Below are 19528 nucleotides of genomic sequence, written 5' to 3' on the forward strand. Positions count from 1 at the left end.
GGCCGTGTTCATACCTTTTTGTTGTTTTCCAAGTTTGTTTTGTGTCTTCATAGTAACGACTCACAGAGAACTTGTATCACAATCTCTTTTCACTACTACTCTTCTGCAAAGGTTGGCATTCATGGTCAATTCCAAAAAAAATCATGCTCACCTCTTCTCAGGACCATGTTTTCCTGGGGTGCAGGATTTGGACAGATCTCATGTTGGCCTCTCTTCCTCCTCAAAAATATTTGTCTGTAGTCAGTTGCTTTCAAGACCTTCTCCCTCTTCAGTCTTGACAGCCAGGGAGTTTCTCAGGCTTCTAGGCTTCATGGCTTCCGCTCTTCCCATGTTACTTCTTGTCAAACTCCACATGAGAAAGTTTCAACAGTACCTGAAATCAGTTTAGATGCAGCATGCTTACCCACTGGGGTTTGTTGTCCCTCTTCTTCTTTGTCTAAGGAGGGAGCTTCTTTAATGGATTCAGCAGATTTCCCAAAATCCAGCCATGCCTTTAACCACCCTCCCGTTCCAACTCAAAAGTTGTTCACGGACGCCTCAGACATGTGTTGGTGGGCAGCCTTTGCATCAGTGAAGGTTCAAGCTCTGTGATCTACTTAACAGAGGAAGGAACACACAAACATAAAAGCTATAGGGGCTCCTCTGCTGGCTCTTCAGGTTTTTCATACTCATAAGTTCCGCTGTGGTGACCCCTAACCAGGAAAAGCTGAAAGACACAAACAAACAAATTCGTCCAGGACCTCTAAATTTGTTTACAGACAATACCACATTTCTGTGATATGTAAATTAGACAAGCCATCCAAGCTTCTTCCCTCCACCTCTGTTCTTCCCACAGACAAGGACAGATAAGACCATGGAGTGCCTTGGTAAGAAGGTTCATACTTCTGCTACCCTGGCCTTTAGGGCAGTGAATTGCCAAATGCACATGTCCAAGTATCCCTTGGCTGTCTTGACCCAGGCCACCAAGCTTTTAGCTGACCTTCCTGACTCATCTCCAGTCTAATTTCCCTGTCTTTTCAAGTTACTAGGCATTCAATTAGATGCAGCTATGATGCTGCAGAAGCATCTGCCAGGTCTGCATCCTCAGCTTCAGTCCTTAGAAAGATATTCATAGTTAAGGCTGCAATCCTTACCCGATGGTATTAATGGAAAATTACTGGATGGTCCCCTGGATAACTCTGCCCTCTTTGGATCTAAAGTGGCTGAGCTATTTAAGGCTGTTCGGCAAAAAGGGTAGGAGCTGCAGGATTTAAAACACCTGTTCGTCTCCCGTCTACCCAAATTTTACAGGAACTATCCCTCAATGACCCAGTTCATGAGGAGATGCACACTGCCCCAGCTTCCCCATGCCAGGACAAGAAAGGGCATTAGGAAACAGCAGACCCCTTCTAAGCCTGCTCAAACTCCTGCCCAGAAACCTTCCTTACACTACAGGGCAGGTAGCCTGTGACTACCTGCCTTCAGTGCCGCCATCCCCTCCCCCCCCAGACTCCATTCCTCTGTCTCCAAGGCTGTCTCACTGTCTTCCAGTTTAGCAAAACATCAGCTCAGACAGGTGGATCCCTTCCATAATAGAAAAGTGTTACTTTATGACCTGGATCATTTTCCTTTATCTCAGGGGGATTCCTTTTCCAGCCAGTCCTAGACTGCCTCCATTCACAAGGAGCCATACAGCTGCTTCCTCTAGCAGGAAAAGGAAAGGGATTTTATTCGACTGTTCCTAGTTCCCAGGAAGGATGGACCTTTGGAGACCTCTCCTGGGTCTCTCTCACCTCAGTCTTTTCTTACAGGTACCCACCTTTCAGATGTTTATCCTTCAGACCTATTTTCCTTCAGGGATTTCTAGCCACCTTGGACATAAAGGATGCCTACCACCGTATGTCTGTTTGGTCTAACTACAGGGAAAATTTACTCTCTGCTGTTGGTTCCTTACATTTTTAGTTCTCGGCCTTGCCCCTTGGACTCTCTACTGCTCCAATGGTCTTCACCAAGTGTTTGGCTCCAGGTATTGCTTATTGCAGGGTACAAGGGATTCAGATTTTACTATACCTGGACAACCTCCTGACTCTGGCAGAATGCTCCAGATCCCTACAGACCCAACTCCACCAAGTCATCTCAACCCTGCAGGCACTGGTATGCAAAGTAAACTTCCCCAAGTCCAACCCGAGTCCTTCCCAGGACCAAGTTTTCCTAGACTGCAGGATAAGAACAGATGTCATGAGGGTATTCCTTCCACTTCAAAAAGTGGAAATCCTGAGCCCATATCTGGCCTCTGTTCTCAAAGCCACTGCCTTGACAGCCAGACAGCATCTCAAACTACTGGGTCGTATGGCTTCTACTATACCCATGCTTCCTCTGGCAAGATTCGACACAAGGAAATTACAATGCTACCTGAAGTTCACATGGACCCACCACTTACACATCTTGGACTTCCGCATCCCCTTCCTTCCTGGTCTAAGGAAAGAGATTCTGTGGTGATTGAACCAAGTCACACTCAGCCCAGGACCTCCATTACAACCCCTTGCACCAGTTCAGGAAATGTACACAGATGCCACAGATTTGGACTGGGGGCTACTTTGGGCAGCCTGAAAGTGCAGGGTACCTGGTTACACACCTTCAGGCGGGAACACACACACACATCAGGGAAATGAGAGCTATCCTATTTGCCCTGACAGCCTGCTTTCATGCTTTAAAACAAGGTCCCCTGAAATTGTTCACAGACAACACTACAATTCTGTGGTATGTGAACAAACAGGGCGGAACCAAGTCTTATTTCCTCTACAGACTTGCTTTCCAAGCCTGGGACCTGGCAGGCCAACATGGAGTCTCCCTGCAGGCAGTTTACATCCCTTCAGCTCAGAACATTCAGGCAGACACCTTGAGCAGGTCCATGTCACAATCCCACAAATGGATGCTTCACAGGGATGTGTTTCTGGACATTGTCCATGGGGTGGGGTACAACACAAATAGATCTGTTTGCCTCCTGTCTGAACAGATAGATGTCCTTCATGGATGCATCTGCAGTCATAACAAATGGGTTGTCCTGTCGTCAGGCAGCCCTTCGGTCGGCCGGATTCCAAAGTCTGGGTCCGGCTTCGGCTGATGTCGCACTTCACCCGACGTCATCTCTGCTGGTCTTCGGGTATAAAGGCATCAGCCAACGCCATTTTCCTCAGTCTTTCTTGCCGCGTGGCGCCCGAAGCAGAAGCTGTTCGCAAGTGCCGGTCGGTCAGATCCAGAGATTACTACTACCGAATACTACTTCGAAGACTTCTAAAAGCTAAGTACCCCATTGGGGACTCTTTCTTGCCTCAGCCGATGTCAGAAAAAGTCAATAACTGTTTAACTTGTGGGAAACAAATACCTCATAAAGATTTCCACTCTTACTGTTTGCCTTGCTTAGGCCCAGACCACGACGTAGCAGCCTGTTCGGCCTGTGCTTCTTTCAACCGAAACGCTTAGGCGTCGGTCGGAGTTTGCTGAACAGTTTTTCGGCTCAGATTTTGCGTACATTATGCCGTCGGATCCTCCGACTACCCAAATTGTTAAAAAACGCAAAGAAAAAGACCAACACTCGCGGTCCGCGGTTTCGGCCGAAACCACGGTTAAGCAAGCCGCGAGTGTCTCTGTTTCGGCCGAAACTGAGAAAACTGGTCAATCTTCAGCCGAATCCATGACTACTACTGAGGCTCCTGCTACCTTACCTGAATCAGCCTCAGAAATTTTGCCTACAACTGTGGTTCCTACTGATTTATCAGACACCATCCCTTTGGATATCTCTACCCCAGCACGTGGTGCTGCTAGGCCTCCTGCAGCCATGTCTATTAAGGCCTTTGCCAGGGCTAAAGCAGCCAAATCAGCTAAATCAGTGCCTGTTAAACCACCCTCTCTCAGGCCCACGTCTAGCTCACAAATGCTTACTCTGGTAGAAGATTTAATATCCTTAATTAGGGGATCCCAATCTCACCCAGACAGGGCCTCTCAGCCCCCAGAAAAGAGACCTAGAGCAGAGCCCCCCGAGCCTGTGTCCTCTGATGATTCTGCGGATGACTCAGACATTACAGACCAGCCAGAGGCTCCTTTTTCCAATTATGAAGATTCGGATGCTGAAGAATCCATTCCAGCTGCCTCTCCACCAGAGGAATTCTCCCTTGGGGAAACCTTACATGCCATGAGAGAACAATTCCAATGGCAGGGTCAAGATTTCTCAGATTCAAGAAAAAGGCTTAGGACTTTTCTGCACTTACCACAACATAGGCCCTTAGCTATACCTCCTGTCCTGTCTGTTGTGGACGATACATTTAATGATGTCTGCACTGCACCTGATTCTTTACCTCCAGCCCCTGCCAAACCAGATAGATTTTACATGGTGCCAGACACTCATCACCACCTATACAAGGCCCCACTTGCAGACCCCGAGACTATATCCCAGGGGCCTAAGGCAGTAGCCGCGACCACAGCAAAAAACCCTATTCCCTCTGAAAGGGAATCCAGGTCCTTAGAGAGATGGGGGAAAAAAGTCTACACCTCTGCTACTCTCTCAGCTAGAGCTTTAAACTGCCAGTTTCACATGATCCAATACCAAGAGTTTATGCTTGATCAGTTAATTAAAAAGCTGTCCTCTGATGAATCTTTAGATAAGAAATATGTATTAGAAATGGTGAATAACATCCAACAGGTTAGTAACCATTCTTTAAAATGTGGCTATGATGCACTGGAGGCTTCATTTAGATCAGCCATGACTGGCACAGTGATAAGAAGGCATGCATGGTTGAAAGAACAGGCCTTACCGGATCATGTTAAAGCTAAGCTATTGGATGCTCCTATGGATAAGGCCAGTCTATTTGGGGAACCTGCCCAGCAGGTAATGAAGAAAATGGAAGAGAAGGCAAAATCTGTACAAACAGTTAAAGATTTCCTACAGGTTCAGCCACCAAGGTTTAGCAGGAACTGGCCTGCCAAAAATTGGTCCTTTCCTGACTCCACAAGATCACAAAGGGGCAGGAACAGACGCTCAAGGGGCAGAAATCAATCCAGAGGAGGTGCCTACAGAGGACGACAGTGGCAAGGCAATAACCGAGGCACAGACACAACCACTGCCACTGCAACAGGACAATCACAGTGACTTGGCTCTGACTCCGCCTACCAGGGAGCAGATAGCAGCACCATTAGGCGGAAAGTTAGCCTTATTCTCGAAAAATTGGCACTATATCACAAAAGACAAGTGGATTTTGCAAACCATAGACCAAGGCTACCGGTTCCACTTCCACACCTTACCAGTAAAAAGAGGAATGCCAAACCTGCCCCCAAATCAAAAAACAGAAGCCCTGCACCAGATAGCGGAATTAATAAAGATGAGGGCTGTGGAAAGAGTACCAATAACAGAACAGGGCAAAGGATTCTACTCCAGACTCTTCCTAGTACCAAGAAAAGAGAAAAGCTGGAGACCTATTCTCGACCTGTCCATCTTAAACACATACATCATTGTCCCAAAATTCAAAATGCTGACCCTACAGCAACTACTTCCCATGCTGGGCAAGGAGTGTTGGCTGGTGACTCTAGATCTCAAGGAGGCATACCTGCACGTCCCCATTCGACCAAATTGCAGAAGATACCTCAGATTTCTTGCAGGATCAGAGCATTATCAATTCTCAGCATTGCCCTTTGGCTTATCTACTGTGCCCAGAGTATTCACAAAATGCCTGGCATCAGTAATCGCTCACTGCAGAGTACAGGGAATCCAAATTTATCCATACCTGGACGACTGCCTGTTACAAGCGGACAACAAAAGCAAGCTGACAACAGATTTACAAAGGGTCATTTACTTGCTGCAAGCCCTGGGATACACAGTCAATTTACAAAAGTCAAGGCTGATACCATCCCAGACAAGAACTTTCTTAGGCGCGGAATTGAACACAGTCAAACAGATGGCATTCCTAACTGCAGAAAAACAAAAAGAGCTCCCTCTCTACTTCATGACATTAACAAAGCAGAACAAACTAACAGCAAGAAAAGTTCTGCAGGCCTTGGGCTTCATGGCATCATGCATAATCTTGGTCCCACATGCCAGACTGCATATGAGAAAGTTACAGTGGTACCTAAAAAACTTATGGTCTCAACACAGGCACAGCTTGGAAACAGAAATACCACTAATCCCATGCTTAAAACAGGAGTTCCTATGGTGGGCTCGGGCATGCCAGTCAAACCCAGGCTTGCCCTTCCACAACCTTCGAGCAAACCAAACCATCACAACGGACGCCTCAGACCTAGGATGGGGGGCACACATGCTGGACAAATGCGTACAAGGACTGTGGACTCAGGACCAGCTGCACCTGCACATAAACCAAAAAGAACTGCTGGCAGTAAAACTGGCAATCCTAAACTTCAGACCATTCCTCAAAGAAGGCCATTTGATGATAAGGACAGACAACACCACAGTCATGTGGTACATCAACAAACAGGGAGGCACTCATTCTCACCCCCTATGCAGAATGACTTTGGACCTTTGGAATCTGGCTCTCAGCTACAACATCCAGTTACAGGCAATATTTGTACCGGGAAAAGAGAACACCCTAGCAGACATTTTAAGCAGAACCACCTCGGATGCTCACGAATGGATGCTACACCCGGACATCTTCAAGGCCATCACAAAGAGATGGGGAATGCCACAAATAGATCTATTCGCTTCTCCACAAAATCACCAGCTCAAAAAATTCTGCACAAGGACATTCCACCCACTTGCATGGAAGGTGGACTCTCTATCCTTCAACTGGAAAGGCCTGACAGCATATGCATTTCCACCTCTTCCCTTGATGCACAAGGTACTTCTGAAAATCAAAGAGGAACGTCCAAGGATAATTCTGATAGCTCCGAACTGGCCAAGACAACACTGGTACCCATTGCTGAGGAGCATGTCTCAGGAGAAAATGTGGTAAGTACCCCTGATGCCTCTGATGTTAACCCAGAACAACTACAACATCATACATCCAAACCTAAAAACCTTGCAACTGACTGCCTGGAACATCACATAGCAGTAACTAACCCAGACCTTTCACAAAGGGTTAAAGACATTATCCTTGAAGCCCGCAGACCTTCAACAAGAAGGAACTATGCAGGAAAATGGAAAAGGTTCGTCACTTGGAGTACTGAAAGAGGAAAAGATGTGTCGAACATAGATATTGCTAATATTCTGGAGTACTTGGCAGAGCTTCTACATACTGGCCTGTCCTATTCCTCCATCAAGATACATGCATCAGCTATTTCAGCAGAATACAGCTTTGATCCTCCTGTCTATTCACATCCTCTACTCAGGCAGTTCCTCAGAGGGATCAAGAATGTAAAACCTCCTAGGAAACCACCATTACCAGCTTGGGACTTGAATTATGTACTAGAGAAGTTGACACTCCCTCCGTTTGAACCAGCAGCAACAGCAGAACTAAAATACCTGTCATGGAAAACTGCTTTCCTACTGGCGATTACTTCAGCGAGGAGGGTTTCAGAACTACAGGCCTTAATGGCAGTGCAACCCTTCCTAATCTTCCATCAAGATAGGGTGTCCATGAGAAATAATCCTACATTTATGCCTAAGGTGGTATCCAGAGTGTCTTTAAACCAGGCAATCCACCTACCTACTTTCTTTCCAAATCCACAAAACAGAGGTGAAAGAATAATGCATACCTTGGATGTACATAGACAGTTACGCTACTACCTGGACAGAACCAAAGGTAACAGAAAAACTGACCAGCTCTTTGTAGCCTATGCAACAGGAAGGGAAGGAAAAGCAATTTCCAAACAGACAATCTCCAAATGGATAGGAAATTGCATAAGATTCTGTTACTCCTACCATGGAAAACCAATTCCACAGAACATAAGACCTCACTCAACAAGGGCTACAGCCACTACCACAGCTTTCTTAAGAGGAGTGGCAACCAAGGACATTATTGAGGCGGCTACTTGGACCTCCGTGCATACATTTGCCAAGCATTATAATTTACCTCTATATTCTAGATCCCGAGCAGGGTTTGCCACTGCTGTACTGCAAGGGATCCTGACTACACCATAACTTTATTCCTCCTCCCCTAGTTTGGCTATGGTATTCTACCCATTTGTTATGACTGCAGATGCATCCATGAAGGACATAGTACAGTTTTGTACCTACCATAAATGTAGATATCCGAATTGGATAGCATCTGCAGTCAGGATTACCCTCCCTCCTTCCCCTCTGATGTACTCCTAGGGTATTTACCCTCCTAATAGCTAGCTGGGGGGGAGTCTCTTATGGTGTATTTGTTTGTATATATGTACATACATGTTTATTTTTTGTGTTTGCCTTCTACTATTTTGGAAACATTGGCATCTATCCAAAATTTAGCTTTCCAAGAGGGCAATTGGCATCTGGGGCAAGAAACACTGAGGAAAATGGCGTCGGCTGATGCCTTTATACCCGAAGACCAGCAGAGATGACGTCGGGTGAAGTGCGACATCAGCCGAAGCCGGACCCAGACTTTGGAATCCGGCCGACCGAAGGGCTGCCTGACGACAGGACAACCCATTTGTTATGACTGCAGATGCTATCCAGTTCGGACATCTACATTTATGGTAGGTACAAAACTGTACTTTACCACTGTTTTGCTCCAGGTTTCCCAGCCCTTTAGCAAGGGTTATGGATGCCTTTTCAATCTCATGGAAGGGGATGTTTCTATATGCATTTCCTTCCCTTCTCATTACTTCGAAAATTCCTGCTGAAGATACAGCAGGACAACCAAAAATCTTGCTGGTGACTCCCTTTTCGCCAAGGCAGCATTGGTTCCCCCTCCTCCTGCATTTCTCCAGGGGCAATCATCACAAGTTACCTCACAGAGAGTGGACCTTCTCACACTGGATAAGGAATCCCTAATCCATCCCCATCTGGAATATCTGAATCTAACCCTGTAGGTGATAGAATTTTGATCCCTTCTAGACACCTTTACACTGAGAACATGTTAACAGTCCTGCAGAAGGCCAAAAAACCTAATAGTAGGACATCATATTTGTGTAAATGGAAGAGAGTCTCCATGTGGTGTCTACAAAGACAGCTAGACCCATTTCAAAGTGAAGTCCCCTTAGTGCTGTCCTATCTGTGTGAACTCTTGCAAGCATGGTTGGCATATTCCTCTCTTAAAGCACACCTTCCTGCTTTTTCGGCCTGTCTGCCTCTTGATACCCCTCTAGCTTCCAGTCTCCCTCCAAAGTTATTCCTTAAGGGAGTACTACACCTCAGGCCCCCCCAGGAGGCCGGTTCCACCTCCATGGGATCTGAATTATGTTTTAGAGAAACTCACTATTGCCCCCTTTGAACCAGCTTCTAATGCATCTCTGAAACATTGTACCTGGAAAAATGTACTCCTCTTGGCCCTGACATCAGCCAGAAGAGCTCCAGGCCCTCATGGCAACTCCTCCTTTCCTCATGTTCCACAAGGATAAGAGGGACTCTAAGGACCAATCCCCTCCTTTATGCCCAAGTTGGTCAGTGAGCTGTCCTTAAATCAGGGTATCCACCTGCCCACCTTTTTTTCTCAGGGTATCCACCTGCCCACCTTTTTTCCTCACCCCCAAAATTACAAAGTCTTACATTCCCTTGATGTTCACAGACATCAGAGCAACTATTTGTCTCTTTTCACCCAAGAGCTCTGGGGAAACGTGGTGACAAAACAGACCATTGCTGCTTGGATTTCCAAGACTATTTCTTTCTGCTACACATTTCATGGGAAAACAACTTAAGTTAAAAATTGAGGCCCACTCCACTAAAGCCATGTCTTTATCAGGGACCTTCTTCAAAGGACTGGACACTGCATCCATTGTGGAGGCAGCTACATGGACATCTGTCCATACCTTCACCAAACACTACAGGTTGGATCACATCTCCAGATCCAAAACGGGGTTTGCTAGGGCAATCCTTCATGGCTCCGAAGAGAACAGTTCCATACCACCACCCCTTCTTCCCTGTGAGCTTTGGCACTCACCTAAGAGTTTGGAATACTGCAACATGAGAATAGAAGCACATAGAATAGTTGTGTAAAATCTTCCCATAACCATAGATGCCCTTCTCCTCCATGTTGCAGTATTCATTTCCTCCCTCCTTCCACCTTTTTCCATCTATACTGTTCCTTCTTGGATGGCACAGGACTTTGTACAGCTATCCTTGGACTGGGGTCCGACTGGGGCATTCAGTTCTGAGGAAAGGTACGTGCAGATGTCACTTTTATGGCCCATGCTTTCTAGGCCGTCAGACGTCCCACATACCTAGCAGTGACTACAAGCTTTTGTATACTGGCTGGATGCTCTGGTAGCAAGCAGAGGATAACCCAATACTGCAAGCGGAAGAGAAGGACATCTATGGTTATGGTAATATTTTATAGGTTGGTACTAGGCTATCGGCCCTAGGGCCTATACAAGCCTAGCCATAACAATTCCCTGGCTATTTCTTCCCACACTATTTACTTCCCTGGACCCCTGTCTAGCAGGGCGTCTGAATTGATCCCCGGGGTGAATTTCTTTTTTCCCATCCAGTCATCAAGGTCCCTTTTGAAGAGGGCCAAAGAGGCGCTCTGCTTGACATGTATGGGCAGTCTATTCCAGAGTCTGGGGAGTCTCTGGGTCAGGAACCTATCCCCCCAGCATGTTTTGTTCATTGTGATGACAAGGTTTAGATCCTTGGAGCGTGTGGCTCTGAGAGATTGGGATTTCTTTAAATGTAGCATGTCCAACAGCTCTGGGTTTGACATGGCCTTGTATGTTGAGCAGAGATCACCTCTGAGTAGACGATATGTGACACAGTATAGCTGGAGTTTTTTAAGGCAGTCAGCATAGGGCATCTGCTTTAGGCCTGTGATTCTTTTAGTGAGGTATTTCTGCGGCCTTTCCAGTTCTTGCAGATGTCTTGAGAGGTACATACCAAATGGGCCGTTATATTCTATAATGGGTCTAATGAGGGATGAGTACAGTGGGACAATGACCTCCTTTTTTCCTGGATGAAAAGCCCTTAGTGATGAGGTGTGCCACATAGAAGGATTTCCTGACTGTTGTGGTGATGTGGTTTATACAACTATTCTTTCATTTTCCTTCTTTTCCTTCTCCACAGTATGCCACTGAGAAGGTTATTAGCACCTTGGATTTGCACAGACAGCTCAGACTTTGGATAAAACAAAATTTACTGACAAATCTCAGCAACTTTTTGTTTCCTTTCATCCCAGAACTTTGGGTTTACTGTTACTAAACAAACCTTCTCCTCCTGGATTTCAGTGGCCGTTTCTTTTTGTTCTTTTCATAGAGAGCGTCTTTCCTCATTAGTAAAGGCACATTCTGCTAGGGCAGTTGCCTCTCCTGGTACTTTTTTTCAAGGTCTAGATACCAGTTCCATCCTTGAGCCTGCTACTTGAGCCTCTGTTCATACTTTAACTAAGCATTCCAAGTTGGATATTATTTCCAAGGTCAGGGCAGGCTTTGCCAGGGCTACGCTACATGGATTTGTAGATACTTCCTCTTGAGCTCTTGTACCCTCCCTTAGATAACGAGTACTGCAACAGTGATGTGGAAGGTCATAGAACAGTTGTGTAAAGTCTTACAGTAACAGTATGTATCCTGTCTTCACTGTTTTAGTATTCACTCCCTCCCTCCTACCCCTTCTATCTCTTGTATTTTTCTTACACTACTGGCTGAGGGATTCTCCTTCTGGATGCACATGTTCTCCTTGTCCTTATAGACATTCTGTTCCTTTTAAGGCTTTTTCAGTTCTGAGTACATGCATCCATGTGTCACCCTTATGCCCTACACTTTGTGCGTGGAGCATGTGTGTAATATGCAACACCTCTAAGAACTAAAGGCTTTGGTATAGAATTATGTTGGTTAAAAGGCTGAGACTGTTGGACTTATCTTGAATATGTTACACTGTTGTATAACAAAAGTACTGTAAGGGGATATGGAAGGATTAGCAAGTGTAGATACCCCCACTCCATTGGTGGATATTTGGTAATGTTCAAATGAGGGGTGTTTTACCTCCCCCAATTAAAACACCTGGCTGTTCTGACCACCCCCCTCACAAATCCCTTATAACCAGTGCAGAGCTCACTGTAAAACCGTTAAGATCTGACTGCAAGAGTACACGTCCATCTGTGAAGATTATAACACTTTTTCTAAAACATTGCATCAGTTGCCTTATTCCTGTGGAAATGAGGGGTTGATAAGCCATCTACAGTCAGCTGTGGGTCAGATTTGCTTGTAATCCAGTCGAAGTCTTGGCTCTGTATACAAACCAGGGGACTTCTAGAAACTGGTGTTGGTTGTTGCAGAGAAATAAACCCATTGGCAATGTGAACCAAGAATGGTGATATTTGTAAGCTTTTTACTGTAAGAGCATGTCAGCTGCATGTTCTTTATAAGCTGATACTTCAAACACATATTAGTTATGTAGTGAAAGCATAAGATGGTGTGCTGTCAGTTTTTATTTATTTTTATTTTACATTTGTTAACCGGGGAAGTCCGACTGGACACAGGTCCATTTTCAGTGGTGACCCGGGGAGAAAAGTTCCACATAACAGTAAGAAAACATGCTCGTTTTTTATTGTTATATAAAAAAATGCACTTTATTCATCTGCTTTTACTGTATTTGTGTTTCTTCCGACTTTATTGCATTTATTCTGCTGCATTTATTATTTCTTGTTAGTAGCCTGATTCAGTTGTAACTGTTATTCTAAGCCTTTGGTTGAAGCACTTGGGCTTTAGACCAGTTGTTTTACATTAAGAAGGTTTGTGGTCTGCACTGTTGTGACAGGACAGGTAGCTTACATCCTAAGTTGAGAGTTGCTGATTGAAGGCTTAGTGTCTGTTATTCTAAAAGTGTATTAGTTCTGGTTTAAGCACTTAGGCTTCAGGGCAGTTATTTTACATTAAGAAGGTGTGGTCTGCACTGTTGGAGTAGTGGGTAGATTCTGCCCTTCTGAGCTGGGAGTTTCTGGTTAAAGGCTTATTGGGCCTGCTTATCTGAACTGTTTCTTTCTGAAATTGGTACGTCTTGTTTGCTGTAGCATAGATTAAATTCAGACCTGCTGAATCTAGCTTTGTTTGTATAACTTGAGCACTAATCCAAACCATCTTTTTTTGGAGAAGGTTCCCCTGCACCCTAGTGGCAGGAGTGTGCAGTTAGAACTTGTCTGATCGAAGACTGCTGGAACGGGGCTGAGTTTTTAGCTTTTTATTGGTTAATTTGTTTAATTCAGTTTGCTCATTTACTACTGTTATATTTAAAAAAAAAATGACTTTATGCATTGCCGCTTAGCTAGGGTTAAACTATTCCTGGCGTCATAAAGTCTGCTTTTCAAATTTTCCCTTAGAACTAGGCAGTTTTTTTAATTTTAGCACTCAAATCTGTTTCTTTGAGCTCAGCACTTGTTCAGAACCGCTGTAAGCCCTAAATAAGCTACAAATTACTACATTACTCAACTTTCCTCACTTGCCTAGAGGAAAACAGTTTTTAGTACTTAATAAATAAGCACCTATCCAGGCATGTCTAAGGTTCAGCTCCCGGTGTTTTCTCCTGTCTACCTGATGAATCTGGGCATCTTGGGGCAATGCAGCAATTGTCTCATGTACACAGACAACCCTTTCCTCCTACCACCCAACACCACAAACTGTGAGAGATGCACTTATGTAACCAAACTAGAAGCAAAGCTCTCTTCACCCAAGACTGGACTTGACAGTCAAGAGGAGAAGGTAAACACTTGCACCACACCACACTCATCACATAGTCCCTCAAAACCTACACCACCAAAACACACACATAGCAACACAAAACACACGCCTACATTCGCGGAGGCTCTCAATAAAAATCTGCTCAAGTAACAGAGACCTTCAAAGCAGAAACACATGCAACCCCCCCCCCCAACACAACACAAATGACACACAGCCCACAAACTCAGTGTGCCACTCAACTATAGCCCATAAGGCGTAACATACCCAACACTCTAGTCATAGGTGACGCTATAATCGGGCACACTGATGTTCCACTCACCAGGCTTAACAAGGGGAAAGTTACTGCCAGCTGCCTGTCTGGTGCCAGGATCCGCCACATAATGCATGCATTCAGGTCACTCCACAACAAGTACAAATATGACTTTGTCATTGACCATGTTGGTGTGAATGACCCGAGATGTACCTCCCTGGACTACATGAAAAGAGACATGGAGGAGCTCTCCGATCTTGCAGCCCAGGCAGGTATGACCCTAGCCCTGAGTAGCATCCTGCCATTACCCAGAATGATATCAAAGTACAAGGACAAAATGATTTACTTCAACAATTGGCTAAGCTTCTGGTGTCATTCTAAGGGGATCCAGTTTCTGTCTGCCTGGGATAACATGATTGAAGGACCACGATGCTTTGCCAGAGATGGCCTGCACCTGTCGTCCTTGGGATTCCGGATACTGGCTAAGGCTCTTGCCACCCCTATAGTGCCTTTTTTAGGCAAGGTTCAAATAAATTTACCACTGTAACAGGTACAAGCAAGCAAAATCTGAGGGTAATGCTACTCAATGCTGGAAGTCTAAACCTCAAAATGCATTCACTCGAGGCACACCTTAAAATGGAGAACATTGACATCTGTGCAGTGACAGAGAACTGGTACAAGGCTTCAGAGAGCACCCCCGCATTACCAGGCTGTAATTCATACCACACCTTTCGGCCACCTAACCTGGACCGAAACACTAAAGTTGGACGCGTGTCCATATTCATTAAGGATATCCACATCTCCAGGCTAGTTGCTCAGCATAATGCATCCGAGATTATCCAAGTGCAACTAACTCTGGGCAAGACCACAATCCAAATTGTAACTTGCTACAGATTCCCACTCCTCATTTCTTGATACACTGGAAAATATTAGGGTACAACCCAAACATCTTAATAATGGGGGATTTCAACTACCGTACCATTAACTGAGAAAAATACCCATGCGCCAACTCTTTTGCTCAACGTTTTCTGGAATTCATACATTCCAACGCCTTGGATCAACTTATCCACACTCCCACCAGGGGCAGCAATATCCTAGCCCTGGTCATTACCAACATGGGCGACCGGTGTTCCACATCAGACATCAATTCCTTGTTGGTCAGATCCAACCACAAGCTAATCAGCCTAGACATCCACATCCCACCCCCACCCCCCATTAGGGAAACCACCGTAAAAAAATTCTCCAAAGCCAACTTCACGCTTCTTAAGACAGAAGTGGCAAACTTCATGACACCCATGCAGACGGACAATAGAGGTACAACTGCTGAATCCTACACAAATGCACTTTATAAGCACTTACACAAGTGCATGGCTCATACTATCCCTAACAGAACCAAAATGCTATCCTCCAAAAAAAGGAAGCCAATCTGGTGGTCCCCTGCCATAAACAAACTTTGCAACAGAAGAAAAAAATAGTTTCAAAAAAAGAGTAAAATCCCATGACTGGAAGAACTCCCTGGTCAGCCTCAGTAAGAAGCTGAGATCCCTCATAAAATCCTCCAAAGCTAGTTACGAAAACAAAATTGCCACTGATTCTAAAGACAGCCACAAAGCATTCTATAGCTATGTCATGAATCTCAATGGTAACACTCAGATCTGCTCTGAGTTACAGCACAATGGCACTAAATATACAGAACCAACTGATATTGCCAACATCCTGGCAGATAGGGTCAGTGCTCACTTTACCCCCCCCCCCCCAACAGTCTGTCTGTATACCGGAAGAATGCAAAGTTCCTGTAATCACGGCTGCACAGGAAAAAACACACACTCCAAAGCCAAGAACACAGCATCCATGGGACCCGACAAAATCCCAGGCTGCGTTCTACATGAACTACAAAATGAACTGGCACCCCACCTAAGCACCATGTTCAATCATAGCCTCACATCAGGCTTTGTGCCCACTGAATGGTGCACAGTGACGGTTATCCCACCATGGACCCCAGGAACTACTGCCCCATTAGCCTAATGAGCCTGGTCTGCAAGGCCATGGAACGTATCATCATGAAACTTATAAACAAAGACATTGGTAATCTCCAAACTCTGGACCCCACCCAGTTCAGGTTTGTAAAAGGCAGATCATGTCTCCTAAACCTGATTGACTTCTTTGAAACAGTCACCAAAGCTGTAGACGAGGGTAAGGTGGTTCACACAGCCTGTGTAGATCTCACCAAGGCTTTTGACACCATCCCCAGCTCTGGAATTTTAGATACTCACTAAAACTAGGTATAAATCCCTATGTCACAAGATGGCTTGCCAACTGGCTCACTGACAGAACCCACACTGAAAGTAGCAGACTCCAAATCCGACTTTAGACCAGGACAAGTGGAGTAGCACAGGGTTCAGTCCTGGGTCTTCTCCTGTTTGGTATCTACTTTTCTGAAGTACAGGCTAACACAAAAAGTCTTTGGCTAACAAGGTTTGCAGATGGCTGCAAACTAGGAGCCATAATTGAAACTGCTATTGATGTGGACATCCTACAAAAGGGCCTCAGTAAGACAGATGCCTGGTGTCAAAGCCATGACCTCAAGCTCAATGCCAAAAAGTGCATTGTCGTCCCCTTTGGTAAAAACTTTGTACGCATGAGCTACTACATAGGTGGTAGTCTACTTAACACTGAACGTGTGATGAGACCTTGGGGCACAGGTGGACAGTAGTCTCTCCTTAGATAATCACATCGCCGCAGTAGTCAGGAAATCCTTCTAAATGGCACACCTCATCACAAAAGGTTTCTCATCAGGAAAACAGAGGTCATTGTTCCCCTCTACTCGTCACTCATTAGACCCATTATAGAGTACAACGCCTCTTTTGGTATGTACCTCACAAGACATCTACAACAACTGGAAAAGCCGCAGAAATACCTCACAAAGAGGATTACTGGCCTCAAACAGATGCCTTACGCAGACTGTCTCAAAAAAACTCCAGCTTTACTCTGTCGCATATCGCCTACTCAGAGGTGATCTCTGCCTAACATACAAAGCGATGTCAAACCCACAGCTGTTGGACATGCTCCACTTAAAGAAATCCCAATCCCTCCAAGCTACACGCTGTAGGGACCTAAACCTTGTCACCATAATAAACAGAACATGCTGGAGGGATAGATTCCTGTCCCAGAGACTTCCCATTACTCTGGAACAAACTACCTGTCTGTATCAAACAAAGCTCTTCATTAGCATTCTTCCAGAAAAAACTTGATGATTGGATGGGAAATAGGAAATTCACCCCTGGGATCACTTCTGTGGCTGTGCTCGACAGGGGCACAAGAAAATAATTTTCGTGGGTGGCGAAAGCCAGGGTACCTTTTTTGGCTAGGCTTGTACAGGCCCTAGGGCTGATAGCCCTAGTACCTATCTATGAACCTATGAGTAGACAAGTATACATACATAGGCATACATAAGCAAGCATTAACAATTTCTAGGTAGTTTCTATAGTGAATGATGCATGCAAGAAAAACTTGAGAATTACATTTTCTTTTCCACTGGAAGAAGGTTGCTCGTTCTTTTCAGAACCTTACATTAGTTAAACAGGTCAACTGGCTCTGTAAAGGACTTTTCATTGGAACAGTTGGATCTTGGCAGACTTTTTAGATGATTTTGATGTTCAGTGTAACTTGTCTAATGGGGAAGATGCTCTAATTTCACAGCAAATAAAAAAACAATTAATGACTAAAGTTAATAAGAAATGTGTGCCAAAATTTGCTTATTAGGTATTCCTTGCACCATTTAAATATTAATTGCAGGGTTTTTTTTTGCAGTCCAAAAGGAAAACTGAAACAAGTGAAGACCCAACCTGAGATGAACCAAAATACCTCACTGCCTTTAACGAGGAGTAGTTCTTCAAGGTCCTCTCAAGGTAAAAACTTAATTTACAGAGATCTGTGTAAAGAAAAACTGGTAAGTGAAGCAGAATTGATGTTTTTCAGTTGCTAGACACAGTGATCATAGTTGTCACTTGTTAGTACTTTCGGTTGCTAAACAGAAAATGATCACGGATGTCGCTCATGTCATGGAATACTAGCTGTACTGAGCTAGATCCTCTTCAGGGCAGTCATGTGACTTGACCGATATGAACAGCCAGCCAGCAGCTGATGGTACTGTTTTAATTTCATGTTGTCAACCCACAACAATCATCGGCTTAATGGAATACCAATAAAATTAATTGTGTACCCCCTCCTGCTTAATTCTTGCTGTTTTGCTTTACTCCTCCAGAGCTTGGGCATACTATGGTAAAATGTATCTGGTGTCCCTTGAGGCAATCTCAGCCAGCTGATTTCCTTGTGAACATTCAGCAGAACATACAGCTGTATTGCTGAGAAGTATTTTTAACAGTGTATTCTTGGCTTAATTACCCCAGATCTTCCTTTACAGTGCAGTTATAAAAGAAAAAGAAATCCCTTGGGGAGAAGCCCAGAAGAGCACTGACATACTTGAGTGTGGTACAACTGTTTCATGGTTTCATATTCTTTATCAGAATAGTTTATCCATTTTAGAGCATGGATTTCCTTTTACTTAGTGTGGGTTGGCTATTGCATGATAAGCAATTTAAACATTTTTCAAGATTTTTCTGTGGACAAAGAGTTGCAAAGATGAGCAAACCTCTTTTTGTGTGTGTACTGTCATAGCGTGTAGCTTAGTAAGAGGCAGGCAGTATAGTCTAGCCTCATTGAGGTTCGTATTTCAACTGATTCCTTTAGAAGCAGGGTGTGCCGTTTGACGTCAGTCACTCTAGGTAGGTAATTAGTATTTAAGATTTATGGCCTTGCATACACCCTTTGCACATTAGAAAATGAGACTACTGTACATATTTGTGTTACAGACTGACGCACTGATCACTGCTGGTTAACTTTGTGCTGTGCATGTCATTGGCTGTTTACATAAAAATCAAAACTTTTGTACACATTGAAAAATACATCTGTGATTATATAACTTTTCAGTTTTGAATTATTTTAACCCTGCAACATTTTTTTCTCTTTGGCTTCTACAGTGGTCTTCCACAGTTGGAATTTGATATTGCCTTTGGGGCAATTCTTGGTACTCTACAGTTTCCTTTAAGAGCCAGCTTCAGGAACCCCCCCCCCCCCCCCCGCAACTTTTGATTGTCACAGTTCTCATAGCCTCCTCTTTCATACAAAAGAACAGGTTGTTATATTTTTGGTTGTTTGTCCTAGGTCTTCAGCCATCACTCTGAGCTTCTTTTGTCCACATTCAGGGACAAATCAGAAAGTAATCCATGACAAAGGATCCAAATCAGGGGTAATTTATATGCATTAGTGCTACTGAAGTAGAAGGTTGATAGAAGAAGAGTACGAATTTAACCTAATTTTCTGAAATGAAATAAAATGTGCGACTAAAATGATTGACTGTAATCAACCACCTTTTCTCAAAACAATCAACAGTTTTAACTTGGGAAGGACAAAAAATTAAGCAAAATTCCAGGGCATCCTTGCAAGCTATGGTCATCTAAAATGTATACAACGTCATCTTTGCTGTTTTTAGCT

At 44.5% G+C, this 19528-nt stretch overlaps 1 protein-coding gene across 1 annotated transcript in view; it reads left to right on the forward strand.

Moving 5' to 3' along the window:
* Positions 1–19528, forward strand: part of BRWD3 (bromodomain and WD repeat domain containing 3) — a 1896258-nt gene that overhangs the window by 1684372 nt on the left and 192358 nt on the right. Inside the window, exon 37 of the mRNA XM_044057276.1 lies at positions 17786–17883. Coding sequence (XP_043913211.1) covers positions 17786–17883 — 98 coding nt within the window. The remainder of the gene's footprint in view (positions 1–17785; positions 17884–19528) is intronic.

This window comes from Protopterus annectens, chromosome 15.part0 (genome assembly GCF_019279795.1).
Source record: "Protopterus annectens isolate FY-2018-M chromosome 15.part0, PAN1.0, whole genome shotgun sequence".
NCBI lineage: Eukaryota > Metazoa > Chordata > Ceratodontiformes > Protopteridae > Protopterus > Protopterus annectens.